At 35.0% G+C, this 18,519-nt stretch overlaps 1 protein-coding gene across 4 annotated transcripts in view; it reads right to left on the bottom strand.

Annotated features, from left to right (window-relative positions):
• Positions 1 to 1,927: 1,927 nt before the first annotated feature.
• The window catches only part of ERBB4 (erb-b2 receptor tyrosine kinase 4), a 1,045,679-nt gene continuing 1,029,087 nt past the window's right edge, over positions 1,928 to 18,519 (bottom strand). For 2 of the 4 annotated variants that reach the window (XM_045559045.1, XM_045559044.1), the window contains exons 26-28: positions 6,574 to 6,621; positions 5,511 to 5,808; positions 1,928 to 2,681 (exon numbers count right to left, since the gene is read on the bottom strand). In XM_045559045.1, the coding sequence (XP_045415001.1) occupies positions 2,236 to 2,681; positions 5,511 to 5,808; positions 6,574 to 6,621 (792 nt within the window). In that variant the 3' untranslated portion in view covers positions 1,928 to 2,235. The remainder of the gene's footprint in view (positions 2,682 to 5,510; positions 5,809 to 6,573; positions 6,622 to 18,519) is intronic. The other 2 variants (XM_045559047.1, XM_045559046.1) reach the window with 1 other exon arrangement.

The raw sequence follows: 18,519 nt of genomic DNA, 5'->3' as shown, positions 1-18,519 counted from the left end.
TTGAAGGATGTTTAATTCATGTCCCAAATGAGTTCACAGGAGATCTCTTACTAAACAACAGATTATATGATAGATAGCTACTCACAAAATAGTCCATGCAATCTGATTCCTTGAACTCATGGAGAAATTAAAATGTCATTCCAATTAAATCTTCTAGACTGTCAAATTCTGAAGTGAGAAAAAAATGTTCCCTTTATTTAGGTGTTACCCATAAAATGCAGTGCTTTTATTATACTTTAAATAAATATTAGTTGAATAGATGAGGTTTGGATGGATGGATGGTTTACTTTTTCAAAACAGGCAGAAACAGATTTTGGAGTTTTTTTTTTTTTTTTTTTCCTCTAAACTCTCTCTGCTTTGCCAGTAGAGATTTTTAGTTTGCTTGCTTTCATTTTTACTATTGACTAATTTGGTCCCAATATTTTAACATTAGAAAAAAATATTTTTAAAAATATATAAATGACCTGGGGCAGGAATTCCTAGAAAAAAAGACTTAAATCCAATTTTCCTTATTCTTGATATGAAGCCTCCTTTTCCTGGAGACTCATCCCTGTCATTTGTTCTCATTATTCATCTTAACTCAGTAGGTATTCTTGCAAAATGATACATAGTAAAGATGTTTCTAGGACTAGGATACTCTATGTGAGGAAAGGAGCTATTATATGAAGTATCAAAAGATTAGTATGTTGGATAATAAAATAATTGCATGAGAAGATTTTTCACATTTATTTACAACTTTTGACCCAAGGACCTATTCATAATCCTTGAATGTTTGCGTTTTTCTTTTTATTATACCAATTTATGTGCAAAGAGTTACCTTCTACTTAATATAAATAGAGTCTCATACTAGAAATTCCATAGAATTCAAGCCAATCCTTACTTGTATTCCTTCCTATGGAGTATACAAACGGAACAAATCGCCTTGTGTAGCAAATGTGATATCATATGTAGATAATGTGCTGGCCTCTCACCATAATCCCTGGATACCATTCCAAGGTCCTAATTTGCTTGGTTTGGCATTTCCAGTCTTTATCTTAGCTCTTTTTTTAAAAAGTACTTAAATTAGTTAATTTGCTGGTTGCTTCCATATTGCTTCATTCAAAATCCAAAATGAAGTTCAAAAAATGAACCAAAAAATATTACAGCTTAAGTGCAAACTACATTTCTGAGTATCTGCCAGGTAGACATACCCAATCCAGTGTGTTTCTTCCAGTTCAATGGATTCCCCACTTGTGCCACCTCTGAAAGTATCAGTAGTTTTCTTGAACCACACAGAACTGTCCCTCAGTTTCCCTTCTACTCTTAAGATTACCAACTGCCTGTCAAGTACTGTCATTTATAGAGGAGAAGAAAATATTGATGAATATAAAAAAAGAGAAAGGATATGTTTAATAGTGCGAAACATGAAAACTAGACTTGACGTTGTATTTGACTAATATCTTGGCCTCCCCTTCTAATTTTAAAGGTTGTATATTTAAAATAGTGGCCATTTCACCATATTAAAATATTTCTTGTTTAAATTCTGTCAAGAAGCTTTGATGTAAACACTTTGCAATTAAAAATTAAAGCCAAAAATAGGGGAGAGACTAATATAAAGGAACAGGCCAAACCAAAACAAAATGAAAAAACAAAAAAGCATTCCAAGCATAATTAGCAGTTATAACTGTAAAGTTTATGGGAGCTGGGTTTTCTCACTTGCCAAGATAGAAGCTGTTGGGGAAAGAAACTGGATTCTCAATCTCAGATGGTTATTCTTTTGTTCTAACAGCAATTGCATTATGACTTCCAGGGATGCTGAATATGCACACATCAGTTCCCAAAGATAGGAACAGATAGCATGGGTGTTTCAACCATGTGCATTAAAAAAAGAAGAAGAAGAAGAAAAAGAGAAATAAAGAAACAAAGAAAGAAAGAAAAAAAGAAAAAGGTGAGAACTAGTTCGACAGCAGGTAGTATTGCCTTGTATTTTCTGGTCCTTCTCTAGCCGTTCCATTCTCCTGACCACCCTATGCAGAGAAATGAAGAAACAATGTGGTTCCTCCTGTCTTTCTCTTTCAGTCTTTCCTTCTATTGTTCAAGTTAGATAAGCACATAACTGTCATTGCATCTCTATATCTTCCTCATGGAAGTGTCAAAACTACTGGCCTTGGGGGTAGAAGGAAGACCACCAGAGAAAGAAAGGGGGTGGGGAAATTGGAGCGGGCGTGTCTCTCCGCCTGAAAACCACAGCTGAGCTTACACCACAGTATTCCGGTGTCTGTAGGGTGGAGGAGGCAGCACAGTGCCTGGCTTCAGCGAGAACTCAGAGAGGTATTCAGGATTCTCTGCCACAATAGGCCGGATCCGTCCATTCTGTTTATAAAAATATTTTGTGCTGTACTCCTGCAGGTAGTCTGGGTGCTGAAGGGTGCTCCGAGGTGGCAGGCTGTGATTCCAGTAGTCAGGGTTGTCAAACGCTTTCTTGGCCTTCTCTGGCACAGACAGTACGTTGTTCTTCAGGTACTCGGCATTTCCCAAGGCGTTGGCAAAGGTGTTGAGGTACAGTGGCTCATTCACATACTCATCCTCTGCCTTGGGCGGACCATTGGAAGCATTGTGATATTCAGGATTATCCAAAGCTTGAAGGTCTCCATTTTTTCTCCGAGAAACAAAAGGGTTCTCCTCCACAGGATTTAGGTATTCTGAAGGAATACAAAAGTATCAGCCAACATCTACTTTCTACAAGATGTTAATCAGACTCAAATTTTATACAATAGTTGGCTTCTTTGTCTACAACAAGAAAGCCACAGACTTGTTTTCATGAATTCTCACAACTATTTGTGGATTACTATTGCCATATGATGCCATATGAATAAAAGGGTAAGTGGACCAAATATGTTAATGATAAAACAAGGCACCAACAGGGCCAGGATCAGAATCCCTGTTTCCTAGATTGTTCTTTCCTTTCAAATGCATTTTTCTCTTTTGCATATTGACTGGGCCAGTTATTTAAATGTTTTTGTTTCCTAAAAATCAGTAATTTCTTCTTCCATGCCAAGATGAAAAGGTGAAGTAAAGGAATAGTGTTTTTTAGTCTGTATGGTTTGCTATGAATGCCTATACAGGTAATAAGGATTTGATTGGAGATGCTTTACAGAAAGCCTTTTCACATGGGAAAGGAAGCATCTAAGGAAAAAACTCAACTGATAAAACAAATCTGACAGATACCTAATATGACTCTAGTTGATTTGCTTAACATTACATATACTTCTGCTTAACAACAAAGCATAATCATAACAGTTATTTCCATGGGCCAATCATAATCACAAAATAGCAAACTATATGAAATAGCTACTTTGTACATTGAAACCAATTAGTGCCTATTTTATATGGTCCACTCTAATAAACCCATCTAGTATAGGTATTGGCTTAAAATATTTTAAAAAATAGGCCGGGCACGGTGGCTCATGCCTGTAATCCTAGCCCTCTGGGAGGCCGAGGCAGGTGGATCGCTCGAGGTCAGGAGTTCGAGACCAGCCTGAGCAAGACCCCGTCTCTACTAAAAATAGAAATAAAAGAATTATCCGGACAACTAAAAATATATATAGAAAAAATTAGCCGGGCATGGTGGGGCATGCCTGTAGTCCCAGCTACTCAGGAGGCTGAGGCAGTAGGATCACTTAAGCCCAGGAGTTTGAGGTTGCTGTGAGCTAGGCTGACACCATGGCACTCACTGTAGCCCGGGCAACAAAGTAAGACTCTGTTTCAAAAAAAAAAAAAAAAAAAATGCTGATAATTAATGCTGCTCTCTTCAAGGCTTAATTCTACCTCCATGTCTATAATATAGAGTACATATACATGTATATATACATATATTATAGACCCTCTTTTTGTCCTCTCTTTCACTATATACACAAAATCTAAGCTTATGGCTAGTTTAGTCAGAGCATAAAGACAGCATAATTCTCTACTGAGATGCCACCATTTTGAAACTCACTTTCTATCCCCTATACTTAGCCCAAGATACAGAAAGAAAAATTCTATCAAGCCAAGGTTACTTTTCCCTGAATATAACTATACCGGATATAATTAAGTAATGACTATTCCACTATCATATGGGTGAATTACAGTTCAATAATTTAAAAGACACTATCGTTTCATCCTTACAATTCTGTGAAAAAGGAAGCACAAGCCTTATTTTTCCTGTTTCATAAACAGAAAAATTAGAGTAAATGATGTATGCAGTATACACTTTGTGTTGGACTAGAATTCAGGTCTTCCAACTCCCACTACATAATCTTCTTGTTCTACTGCACTATTTTTATTATTGTCCCTATAGGAGTAGGGTCAACTTTACTCTTAGCAACAAGCTTTAATTTGAAAAATATATGAAAGAACTTATAAGAAAGGCAGAATTAGACTACAACATCTTCCATAGAAATGGATCTCACTATTCAGAGATAAAACACTGAGAATATTACAAAGAGACTATATGGACTGACTTGCTCTTCTCTTAGAAGCCTTATATTACCTTGTCTCCATGCAATGTACTTATTTATTGTCTTGATGCAAACTTGTATGGCTGTAAAGTTATATGTGGAGGAGTAACTTTAGGGTTGAGTTGACAATCTGTCCAGAGAGGATTCTGCTTTGGGGAGAATCTGCCAAATCTTCACAAAACCTATGTCTGTGTCACTACTGGGCTACTATAAACATCCAAATCTTCATTCCATTAAAATTTTTATATATAAGTATATATTTATTCATCTGTGTGTCTAGACAGATATATTTTAATAGGTTATTTACAATATGTACTAAGGGATCTATAAATTGTATTTTATAGGAGTAAAAATAACCATATAGAAAAGGACATAACAGGCTCTAATGCACAGTCTTAAAATATAGTTTGCTGTTGACACTGAAGACTCTGAGAGACATGATCATCATTTTTTAATAACAATCATCCATCTTCTCTGTTTTGTGATGCTGTTAGCTTAGAAGGAAAAAGCTTTTTTTTCCAAAATTGAAACATTATTTGATTTGTGTGTTTAACATTTCTACTACTATACAAAATCATTGTTGTACTTTGTAAAACCACAAATTATTATTTTCAAAACTTGGTGGTAGGCTTATAAGTATATACAAGGTCAAACTTTAAGTTTTGAAGAATAAAAGTCCAATAAAGCAATGGTTCTGATATCTTGTGATAGGCTACTTCATTCAAATATTCCAATAAGGATATGTTTATGTTATGTTTTTTAAGCTTGATTGTGTATACAGATAACCTGGGCATCTTGTTAAAATCCAGATTCCTATGCAGGTTTGGCCTGAGATTCTGATTTCTAAAAAATAGCTAAATAATGTGGATGCTGCTGATTCAGGGGCCATACTATGAGTAGCAGTAGCCTAGGCCTTTACTGGGTCACAAATGTTATCTAATGCAGCTGTTCAGCAATTTCTATTCTATACTTTGTTTATCTTGATGGAAGCGAACGTCAAATGGCAAACATTTCTGAATATTCAGTGCATACCTTGTTTGGGCTTGTCTCGCATGGGAGTCATGTAGCCTTCTTCATCCAGCTCTCCTCGTGGGCTCCGTTCTGGGGCAAACACTGTGGGGTCAGCACTGTACCTCTGGGTGCTACTGTCCTCTTGGACACGGGGCGCCGCTGGCTTGCGTAGGGTGCCGTTACAGCAGGACTCATCAAAAATCTCAGCTGTAGCACCCTGAGCAACCGGAGCTTCTGGGATTGTGCTGGTCGGGGCTCTATAGGGCACGGTCACTCCTTGTTCTGCAGCAAAACCCCCATCTCGATATACGAACTGGTTCTGTTAATAGCAGAAACACATTTGGAGAGAAGCTGTTAGGAATAGTTGCGAAAAATGAATGCTCATAACCAAAAGGACATTAAAGCTAGTCTTTCAGAGAATAGTCATAGTCTAGTGGCTAATGAATTTGAGTTTCAGACTAGAAACACTTAAAATTTCAATTTTTCTTAAAAGGTAAATTGTGGGAAAATAATTTGAAAGCATATATTTTAATTTTGCTAGCCAACTAAAACATAACCTAATAAAAAGTATTTGATGTCCTTTCCCCACAACTGCCTATTTTTAATATAAAATTCAAAGTGAATTCTTATGACAAATGGCAGTGTCACTCACTGTAGACAGTTGTCTTTAAGAATAGAAGTACATTGATATATAATATTTTGAATGGTGCTATTTTCATATTATCTTCTATTCTGGGATTATTATGAGTTTTTGAGTACCTAAACTAGAGAATCATCACTGAAATTCTGACTTTTTAGTACATAACCTATAATCAAGGAAGTAAAGATAACCTTCCTCCACCAAGAAATGTAATTTATGAGCCCATGTAAATCCTTCAGATAAAAATTGAAAGCTACAGTTGATGCCTGATATCTGAACTTTGGATTATCTACTGAGATAAAAGACATCTACAAAGGCAGCAAATTCCTTAACTCACTGTTGGCAAAGGCAAAATGAAAAAATTATGTGGAGACAAGAGAGAGGAAACATGGTAAGCAAAGACCAAAATTCCTAAAAGATGAAGGTTGATTGTGAAATACTTACTCCTGACATGGGGGTGTAGGCAGGAGGAGGGCTGTGTCCAATTTCACTCTAATAGGAAAGAAAAATGGAATGATGGATATAATAAGAGGCAATATGAATGAAAAAAATTAAAAAGAAAAGAAAAGAAAAGCCACGAGTTGTATGAACCAAAGGGGAAAACGTGCACAACAGTGAAGTTTCCTAAACAGTAATATTGTATGCATTCTGACTGCAAGCAAGTCTGTTTATTGTGTTTTGAGGAAATTAAATCATTTAATTCAATCCCTGAAAAGAAAAATCATACAGAAAAAGTAAAATTTTTCAAAAGATGAAAAAATAAGTCAATAATAAGCATTTTTCTGATTAACCCTGAGGAAAGGAAAAGCAATAAATAACTATAGTTGTAAATTAAAAAGTTTCTTTCTTTACATGTCAAATGACTGAAATGACCATAGTATTAACTTTTCTCTTATAAGAAGAAACGTGCCTAAAAGGAGATAGAAGTAGATTTCAATTTGCCTGGAATGATTTTTGCAGTTAAGCTACATTTACTTTTCACTATTTCAGCAAAGGGTCAACTTTGTACCTCTCTTTATAAAAAGGTACATACTATTTTATCTTCAGTCTCACTTTTTTCTTTTTAAGTTAAAAAAAGCAGAAAATATGGAAAATCAATTTCTTTCCTGGAAACATGTTTTCGATTCCTTTTATGTATTAACATTTACAATCAGTCAAAACCAGATTTCAGTTAAAGAAAAAACAAAAAAGACATCTATATTTTTATAGCTTAACACTCCATCCTATGGACTAAGTGAAAGCGGATATAAAAATACCATAAAATATTAAGAACAACGTTCCTTAGGGTAAAGAGAAGGGTTGTATGAATAACAACTCTGTTTCTTAATAAAAAATTCATTAAATACATTTCTTGAGAACCTACTGTCTATGTGCCAGGCACTTTTCTAGGCACTGGGGATAATGAATAATGCAGGCCAAATAGCTGATATTAGGAAGCTTGCATTCTGTACATTCCAGCTTTACGAGAACAGAGATGACTAAAATAAACTTCTAAGATGTCTACATCTTTTACATGAAACATAGCTAAATATTATTCCAGGTGAACATTTATATAATTTAGAAATTCATAAAGCAATCTAAGAATATGGTCCTAGGGAGATTAACTATTTAATGTAAACCAATTACAACTGGATCATGTAATTTCCCTTAACTAACAGTCTGTTGGACTAATCAAGGGACAAGTTCCGAACCCCTATAGTGAGTTTACATCTTAAATTCTGCCACAACTATGATGGCATAGAAAATATTTGTCTTTTTTCTTCTCTAATAACCTAACAACACATAGAAGATTATAACAGCAAAAAGTTAGAGATATATACCATATGCAATGCATAGGAGGTAGTATTGTATAACAGATTGTTTTGTAACCTGTTAGAAGCCCTGAGCTCCACAAGTGGTGTGAATTTGCTCAATCATGTAACATCTGAGACCCTTATCTTCATTCTTGGCCTCTCTACTTTATTCTTAGAGAAGACAAAGTAAGATAATATATATAGATGAACTTTGTAAGTTCTGTACTACATATAAATGTAAAGGCTATATCAAATTTAAATATTCACATCTCCTAAATTGAATTTGTAAAGTCAAGCAATGAAGATGCCAAAGCTACTCATCAAAGAGGTATTTTTAAATGTTTACTTGTTCTCTAATCATCTTAAATATGGGCGTATTCTGCTATCTTTTAGAAATACATGAAATCAAACACACTTGTTCATAAAATTTGAGAAAGGGATTTTTCTATATAGTCCAGTGAGTTGTAAAACGGATGGTTCAACAGCGATAGCAACTGCCTGGTAGAACTTTATCATACTACAAACACTGGCCTTACCTTCATCATTAAACACCAATTATCTAGCAAATATTTATTAAATCTCTACAATGAACCACAAGCACTGTGGTAGATGCTGGAGACAGTACAACACACTAGGAAAGACATGGCCACTGACCTTTTAGAATTTACACTGTACTATCAAATATTACCCGAGATTATTAGAAGAAAAGGAAAGAGTGAAATGAGGCCAGAGTGAATTTATTTCAATTCTATGATTATATATCAGAAGGCAAGATATTCCAAAATATTCATGATTACCAGTGTCCCTTTCACCCCTTACCTTGCAAGTGTCACTGTACTAGGTAACATTTGACTAGAATGTTCAGCTAAGGAACCAGTATTGATTGCACATTTTGCATTTTATAAACCTTGAGAGATAAATGATCAAAGGAATTACTCACAAGTCATTCTTCATCAGGAAACAGTTTATTATGTGTATTTATTACGTAGGCTAGAATGCCTTCAATTGTAAAGGCATTGTATTAAAGTAACTGGACCTCCTGCAGTTAGTCTGTACCAAGATGTAAAGCAAGGCCATGCCCTATTAGAATGCATCCACTGTCCCTGCTTTTGACAAGTCTGTCAGTTAGCAATCTGCCAAATCTGTATCTGGACATACAGCCAAATAGCATCACAGTAATAGGAGCGTCGTCATGCTTTTCCCTGTTTCCAGCATTAAAATGGAAAAGATGCAAAGCAAACCCCTTTAGCATTCATTGTTTTTAGGGTTACTGGCTGCTTTTTATGTTTCTGTTTCCATTTTTTCAGTTTGCTTTTCTATCTATTTTCCATGATAAAAGTACCTCATTCATTTCCCCCTGGAAGGGCAATACAGCTCCAAGGGAACATCTGTGAGGCCAATTAGCTGGGCTGGAAATGTGATATAATTGTTGTTTAAATATATTTAAATTACATGTTAATCACTATGTCATAATTTATAAGCTTTGAAAATAACTTTTTATACTTCAGAGCCAAGCCAGATTTCACTTGTTTTTGCTGTTTTTAGTTTGTAACAAGCTCTTCTCATTTTTCTCCCTCTCAATTTTCCATACTTGAAGAGCTGAACTTTTAATATTGGAAAGAATGACAGCTGCAAGTAAATTGGTGGAGTAAAAATTAAGATCCGCACAGCAGTCAAAATGAGCTGGAGTGACCTTAAAGTTCTAAGCAGAACAAAGCGCTGCTCTCAGTTAAAAAGCTTTTGTTTTCTCATCATGCCACTTTCTGCTGTCCATCAAAGTCCAGCTCTGTGGATCTTTAGGAAGACGCACTGGGTGCATCTATTCAATTAGCTGGCGGTTTACTGTCAGCAGGGCAGAGATAGAAAGCAGAGGGTTATGAACTGGCAGGTGATATGGACTTTGTTCCTGGTGGGGGGATTTGTAAGGGTGATAGATAGAATTGAGTTTAATTCTTTGGCCATATCACCGGGACACTGCATGATTAACTTGGACTCAAATACCAGAGGTTATAGAAGAGGCAAGTGTCAGCAAATAAATCAAATATAGTGTTAAATGCACGTTTAAATATATCATACCCTAAAATGTACTTTTTAGTTGAATGATAAATAGTTGAACTTTTATCTCATTATATGCACAGTATTTTTTATATTTTTATTGTTTAATATTGTTCTTGAGAAATTTTAAATTGTTAACTAAATAGACTGTGTCCTGTCATACTTTTAAAAATAATTACAGAAATCTATTTTCTTAGGAAATAAAACTACACGCCTAGTGTCTAACTTCTATCTAAATTAAACACGTGCTCATCAAGACAGAGTTGTTTTTTAATCTTTAAATAATTATTACTTTCAATAATAACTATAGGATTACAGTTTCTAGGGTCAAGAAATACTCTAAATCCTTTTAACTAAAATAGAATGTGTCTCTGTAAGACATTGCTAATCCATCAGCACTAATTTATTATCTAGATATTTAACATAGTAACTGTTAAGGGTTCTCAACCTTTCATCCTCCCTGACATATGTGCTTAACACTCTGATGGACTCTTCTACACTTTCACAGGTCACATAGCAGCGCACAGAAAATGGTTTTTGCATTACATGTAATTCCTCATGCATGGCGGTAACGCTGCGTCTCTCTCACAACTGAGTGCAACATCCCAGTGTTTTGAGACAGTTAGATTAGAACCTTCATTTTTCATAACGCAAACCAGAAGAAAACAAATAAAAAGTGTCCATAGGTGCCCCAAACCAAGAAGGACTGGCCTGAGCTTGCTTAGATTTCAGCAGTTGAGTGAAATTTATATATAGTACATATAATGTCTTTTGTCTATTTATGTATGTATTTATTAATTAATTAACTCATTTGTCTATTTGGTTTGATTATGTGGGACATTGCTTTTTTGAAGAAACTGTTTTACTTTATGTGTGTGTGCCCACACACATGCACATAAACACAAACACAAAATAATAATGACCCTATAATGTAGGCGAAGAGATGGATACTGACTTGGGCTCTTTATCCACTTTTCACTAACCTTGGTAACTTTAATCTTTCTTTTTTGTTATTCTTTTTCAGACAGATAATTTGGTGGCAATTTAATCATTCTTATATGTATCATCTACTCAATTATTTAAAAAAATTTAATGGAGGGGAACTATGAATGGTATCAGTAAATATGAGTGAGAACAAATACAAAATTTACAAAGTCTATGGAAATAGTGTCTTTTATAAGCATTAGTAAATCTAATTTTCTTAAGTAAGTCCAAAGTCTGCTTAATTACAATGTCTACTCTGTTTCATAGATGATTATATGACTACCCTCAGGCAAATTGAAAAATAAGAAGGGAAACTAACATATATCATGTACCTACCCTATGCCATGGACTATTTTAGGTTTTATTTATTCTTATACCTTACAAGGTAAATATCTTTATTAAAAATCATAACTCCCATTTTACAGATGAGAAAACTGAGGACTGGGGAAGTTAAAGGATCTGTTCACGTGCACCCAGCCATTGTTGGCTATCTATGAAGCTCATCACTCTATTATCTTTTCATTATGTCACACATACAGTTTTGACATGAGCATATCTATCTATTCTTTCTCTTCTTTGCCCTTGCTCTTCCTCTGCATTGTACCTTAACTCTTTTCTCAAATAATTTCTCATGGTTTCTCTTTCTAGTTTTTGTGAAAAACTACTCTTAAAGACACATTTGAAATGCATCAGCCTTAGGTATAAAATACTGATAAAGCTTTACAGTATTGCCCCACGCAGCAGATTTGCACTCACATTAGTTACAAGGACCTAAACCAAAAGAAGGAAACTTTAACTAGAATATTAAGAGTTCATAGCACATGTATATATACACATATATATATATTTCGTTCTTTCCTAAAAGTCCTTTTTTGCTGATCTAAAATTGTGTGTGTGTGGATACAAACACACACACACATTTACCTACCTTGCCAAGAGCAAAGCCAGCCCCAAAGCAGGAAGAGATAGTTTTAAATAACTGGAGAGCACAAAGATTTTTCATGACAGCGCTCTTGCTTATGGATTTATTGTTCCTGGTACAAGGCTTAGTCAATAAATACCTCTTCCTGCTTGACTGGGGGTAAGTAAGCTATTGCATCCCCAGGCAGCAATTCCTATACCCTTTCCAAATATCAGTAGAACAAGAGAAAATTTCCCTGTAAAATATTCATGGCTAGATGAGTCAATAAAATGAAGCTGAAAATTCCTCACTTTACACCTTTCTGCTTTAAGTTGCTGCTCTGGGCAGTATTATACAATGGAATCAAAGGATGTTATTAGCACAGTCAAAAAAGAAAGGGCATAAAGAAACACAATTTTACATTAATGCCAACATTCCTTAGCTTCATTCAAGATAAGCAATAAGAATTTTGTCACCCTTCTTGAGATCAGCAATCACACAGAATTGATCTCTTTGTCCTGTTGCAAGTTCTAAATGTCTTTCTTTTGTTTGGTTGGTTCTGGTAACATTCTCTTTTTTCGCCTGTGTCTATTTCTTTCACAAGCATGTTGTTGTGATAATTGAAACTTCTCCCAATTATTACATAGGTACTTGCTAATGCATGTAGCTAGAAATCTAAAGAGAACATCTAGGACTTTCTCAAAGACCTCCCAATAATTCTTTTCCGTTAGGAAGAGTATGTCATTTTTTGTAATTTTTTGAATACATGTTTAAGAACATCTAGTTCTTATTGCAATGTCTTTAAGAGCAGAAATGAAATCATCAAGCCTTTACTATGTCCAAATTCTATAGTAGCCTAACTGATTCTTCAAATGAATCCTAAAGTTATCTCTGTTTGAGTGTTTTTTATTCTAACATCATAAGGAGTATTTGATGAAGATTTCTTATATTCACATACAAACTAAGAAAATTAATAGCTTAAAACAAAATAATCGATGCCTATTTAACCCACTCAATCTAATACATTGCCTTTTACAGGCTATTAGCTCATTTGTGGGCTTGCTTTTGTTTTGTTTTTCCCATTTTTCGCATGTGGATATTGTTTAACAGCAAATGAATCTTGTTCACCAAGATACTATGTACAAGAGGTCTACTTAGAAGCCAAGATATGCACCTGAAAAAGGAAAAAAGGTCCACTTAGAAATGTTTGTTAATGGTTATTTAGAGTTATTTCATTTATGTGCAAATAATAAGGCAACAGTGAAATTGTCAACCTTCTCTTTAGCAGTAATCCAAGCTCAGGAAGTTTTATTATACATTCAAAATAACAATGACAGCATTTAGAGCAATCTGTGCATGAGAAGGTAAAAATATGAAGGGCATAGTTGTGAACTGGGGGATAGAAAACAAATAACATAGGAAATAGAATTGCAAATTTTAGGAACCTAATTTTGGCATGTCGATTTTACTCAGTGTTTTAAATGATAGGAGCTGGCAACAAGCACACAATTTAACATAATACCAAAGCCTTTCAGTGTTCATATCATTTCAATGTGGACCAAGTTGGAAATATCTTCAGTTATGCTAGTTTATGCAAACTGTGTACCAGATAAAAAGTGAATTTGTAACAATGGTTTATTCATCTAGCTACTGCTCTTTAAGCAACCAGGTGGCACAGCTGTTGCCGTAAGTAAAAAGATTTCTAACAGTCCACCTGGAGTTAGGACAGCTGGTTCGTGTGAGCTGATCTGAATAATGTACTGTGGATACTCGGGTACAGCAACTGACAGAACAAACAGCACATGACTGTCCCATCAGCCCAGAGCAAACACTGGTTACATTTCACAGAAACAGGCTGGTATTTACAACTGATCTGGGCAAAAATGAGTATCAGATTGAATGCAGCACCCCAAGAGAAAAAGCTCTCCCCAAGAGGTACTTATTGACCACAGTCTAAGCAGATTTTACCATTCTTGAGAAGACCCCAAATCTGATTTTGCTACATATAAAAAAGAAGAAGAAAAATATACAAAGCATTCCTACCTCTATTTGTCAACTACTCTGGAATTTCCTAAACTAAAAAAATGACCAATACTTCCTTAGTTTTCCATTTACACTGTTTGCTGCCAAAGTCAACCTAGATTAGCTAAGATCGTGGCCATAATAATTTTCTTTCAAGTTCTAAAATGGTTAGCATTTTACTAAAAAAAGAAATAAATGAAGAAAGCAAAAATTAATAGAACTGCAACCAGAGAATTTATTTTAAATCTGGCATGAATACCAGAGATGACCAATTCACATTCTCTCTATTTTACGCCTCAGTGACAGAGACGGCAAGCAGCTTTCCTCAAGACACAGCTAAATACTAACAAGGAAAAATCAACAGTCCTAATTAAAAAATATCTTTATAGTTTGCTATGGGGAGAAAAAAATTCTCTGGGGATCCTTAAGATTATAAGTCAAGGATAGCCCAGGTGAACCTCTAAAACAGGCGAAGTCTGATCCCAGTGTTTCCTCACCGAGGATACCGTCTCACTCTTTACTCCTCCCTCACAGATTCCTGGGCCCATTTATTCCTGCCCTGGTTCTATAGGAAACATAACCATATTATCCTCCTGTTTCAGGTGTCCCATTCTGGGCCAGTACCTCCCACCAAAACATTTTTTTTGTCTACACTCTTATGCTCTCCTCGGGGATGTGGCTTTAGCTAAGCCAGAGGGCATTTCATTGGTCTGATAAATTAATTTGGAGAATTTTCTCAAATTGGTGTTAGTGGATCATGATGGATGTACCTCAGGTAACACTGAACTATTGAAGACCAATCCATACTCTTATAATTAACTGCTGGTTTGATATCTCTACTGGAATGTTTCACGGCACTTCAAATGTCACATTTCCTAAACTGAAAGGACCGTCTCCTCTCCCTAACTCACTGGTCTCGGCTTGGAGAATGGTACCCATAATCTATCTACTTGTGTAAGTCAAATATCTTAGTGTCATCTTTGATGTCTCCTCTACCTCACTCCTCGTATCTAAGCATCCAAGGTCTACCCTTTCAAACAGCTTAATATCTCCAGACTCCAACCATTCTCTCCAACTTCATTGCTATTATCTTAGTTTGGTTAAGCTGACATATAGTTTATTATTCCCACCGGGATATGTTGAGGGTAAAAGAAAGTGATATTACTAATTCTGCCAGGATAACAGGAGTAAAGTAGGACTTGCTAGGGAAAACAGGCACTCACGATAATCTCAATTATGGTTTCATTTCTTGACTAGAGTACTCAAAAAACCTTCTAACTGGTCTCCTTGATCTTAGTCCTTCCCTTCACTCCAATCTAATATTCACTCTTCATTCCCTCCCCTTTAAAACTTCAAGACCTCCTATTGCCCTTCAGCTAAATGAAGTCAATTTCTTGTGGCATTGGAGGCTTTGCTGACTATGATCCTTGCCAGTTTCTCCAGCTTCACGTCCTTGCTCTCTCCACATAGGCCTCCAGTCAAACAAATCACTAGCAGCTCCTGTAACAAGCCATTTCCTCTCTCACCCTCAGGCCTCTTCCCAAGTTCTTATCATTTCTTTAACGCTCTTTCTGGCTTCTTTCCCTTGATTGTGTGTTAACCCCATGAAAAATTATCATTACCCTGATTACATTTAATTATTGATTCAACAAATATTTATCAAGAACCCATTATATGCCCCACAATTTATCAACTGTATTTCAATTATCTATTTATTTCATTAGTATGTTCTCTTTCTTAGACTATGAGTCTGTTTGGAAGATGACTCACTCTAACTCACTATTATATTTCTGATACCTAGCACAGTGCTGGGGCATGGCCATGGTGGATGTTCAGTAAACTTACATCAAATCAAAGGATGGACAGACAGAAAGATGTCTGGAACCCAAAGAGAGGCTCTATTAATGAGAATTTCAGAGATCCATCCAGTCAGTCAGATATGTTTTGAAGAATGTAGAATTTCAGCATTCTTAAAATTATATATTATTCAAATCTTACTCTGCAGATAAGGTGAAATTAAATCCAGATACAAGTATCTGAATATTATATTTTATCTAATACCTCACTTGTCAATATCAGTTACTATTTCTGAAGACATTGCTTGAAATCTTAATTCTAATGGAAAAATTTTTAAAAAGTATTCTTACAAATGGTGAGTGGTTCTGAATGCAATGGACATTTCACATCCAGCTATAAAACTTCAGGATTCTATCACTAGTATAATAACACTCCCTTGAGACATCAATATATTTCCTAATGCTTTGGAGGCCTAGGAAACCAGGTTTTAGCTTTATCCCTGAAGAATATAAATATTTAAGTAAGAACAATAAGGAAGACAGACTTTGTGGATAAAGAAACTATAGGCAGATGCAAAATGTATCCTTTCTCTACAAGTGGTACATACCACCTACCTGTGTTTTCCACATTGTAGTACACAGAACAGACACAGAGGGAAGGACTATTTTATATTTTTCAAAAAATATTTTTAAGATAATCATGGCTAAGTAGTACAGAAAAATCAAAATTATAAGTCAATGAAATTCTAAATCAAAATTATAGAGGACATATCTGGGGCAAAGGAAGTAGCTGCAGAAGAGTGCTTGACTAGAGAAAAGCCTGGCATACAACATCTCTGCTGGCATAGATAAGTATTTCTCGAAGCTTTGTGTCCTCATCTGTAAAATGGGAATAATAATGCCTGTCCTAACTGCTTTATGAGTTTTATATGCTCATGTTCATGCCAAATATCTTTGAACAAAATAATATAGTTTATAAGTGAGCAACATGTTCTCTTTCTCTAGTAGGTTAAAGAAAATACAGCAGAATGCTGAATTCTCCAAGTATCACTCACACCAAATGAACTAAAATGCTACAAACCAAATAAGCATATACTTCTTGTATACCAGCTAAATGATTATCTGTGGGATGGTGGAGGTTATTTTGCAAATTTTGTATCACAAATTTTATTTGAAACAACTGTAAAAAGTGATTTCTGTTATTAATGTAAATAAAATAGTGAAAAATAATTTACAAGTTTTATCTGAATGTATATTGATTAATACATCATTTATAGGCATTTTAAACCATACCTTTGAAAATTAAAAATGCTATGGTTTTCTTAGTGCAGCAGTAATCACAGCAAGATTTCTTAGGACTCTTTCCCCACTTAGACATAGAAAGGTAAATATTAAATATCCAATAAGATAATCCTTAACCAACTAAAATAAATTAACTGAATGACCTAACAGTAGTGATTATGAGAAACTGAAATAAAATCTTTATTACTTTTGTTTTCTTTAGATGACAAGGGTGAGAGAGTTGATGAAACACAAACACTAGAAATTCACATTTTGGCAGAGTACGTATTCGCTTTGAATTTTTTTGAGTCACTTCTACTGAACAGTTGAAAGCATCCAGACTCCTAATAAGACATGTTGCAGGATTCACTCTGCAGCATTGTCAATAGGCCAAGGAGAAGTCCTCAGTGCTTCAATTGCATTTTTTCTTCCCTGTGATTGCCGATCTTTTCAGGGAAAGCTGATAAACTAAACAAGGCACATAGGCATGGAGGAAATGTTTGAACTCTCATTCCTTGTTTGGTGGAGACAGAATTCCCCTATGTCACTTTTTTAATGAATTGGAATCCGAAGCATTTTATAGATTTTAAAAACATAAAAAAACATTTTCAAGAAAGACACACCTTGGAAAGCCCAATTACAGAAAGGTGCTTAGATCTGCAATTTTAAAATAATTTGATAAATAAATTGGAGCTAGGAGAAAATAAAATAGATTAGACTTTTCCACATATTCTGTATGCCAGCTATTCTACCGATGAATACCAAATAAACAAACAAAAAAGTACTAGAGAGATGAGAGAAACATTTGCTGTATTTCCTAGGCCACTTTGTCATTTATTATATTACTAGCACAATTATTATTTACCATATCTAAAGAAAGATATTAAGCCAAGGTGCAGCTATGTTCTGATGAAAGAAAATAGTAATACTTGGTCTTATGAATATATTTACAAGGAAGAGTATGGTTGTCTCTTTTGCTGTAAGTCTTAAATATTAGGCACCCCAAGCTCTCTTAGGAACCTTTACTGTTTTTATCCTTTATAAGTACATCTAAGACTTTTAGAAACTGTATCTAATTCATCAGTATCATCTTTTAGGATAACAAGGTCCTTAAATAGACAACCAACCAATTTTATTAGTACCCTACCTCTTTTATTTCTCCCAGCTTTACTTACCTATGTATTAAAAAGATACCTAGTAGCTCAGATTTTGGTGAACAAATTTAGATCTAGATATCCTTGTCAAGAGCAATAAATGACAAGAGGACATTTTGATCATTCCTTGTACTGACCTTAAATTCTTACTGGAAAGTGACCAAAAGCTCAGGTGAAAGCAATTAGAAGCAATATCATCATACTGGCAGCAATTCTGTAATTTTTATTCAGTCTGTTGCCATATGAAAACACACTGAATGTCAATTATGCAGGAGGAGAAGATATTTCCAAGAGAGCTTGACACAAGCCCAGGCTGTGAATTATTTGCTTTGAAATGCCTTCATATTCTCCTGCTTGGAAATTCTGGTCAAGAGAAGAGCAAAAACAAGTAACAAGCTCATCCT

The sequence above is a fragment of the Lemur catta genome, chromosome 8 (genome assembly GCF_020740605.2).
Source record: "Lemur catta isolate mLemCat1 chromosome 8, mLemCat1.pri, whole genome shotgun sequence".
In the NCBI taxonomy this organism is placed as follows: domain Eukaryota; kingdom Metazoa; phylum Chordata; class Mammalia; order Primates; family Lemuridae; genus Lemur; species Lemur catta.
Note: the sequence above shows the minus strand (reverse complement) of the source record. Positions and strands in the feature narration are given on the sequence as shown.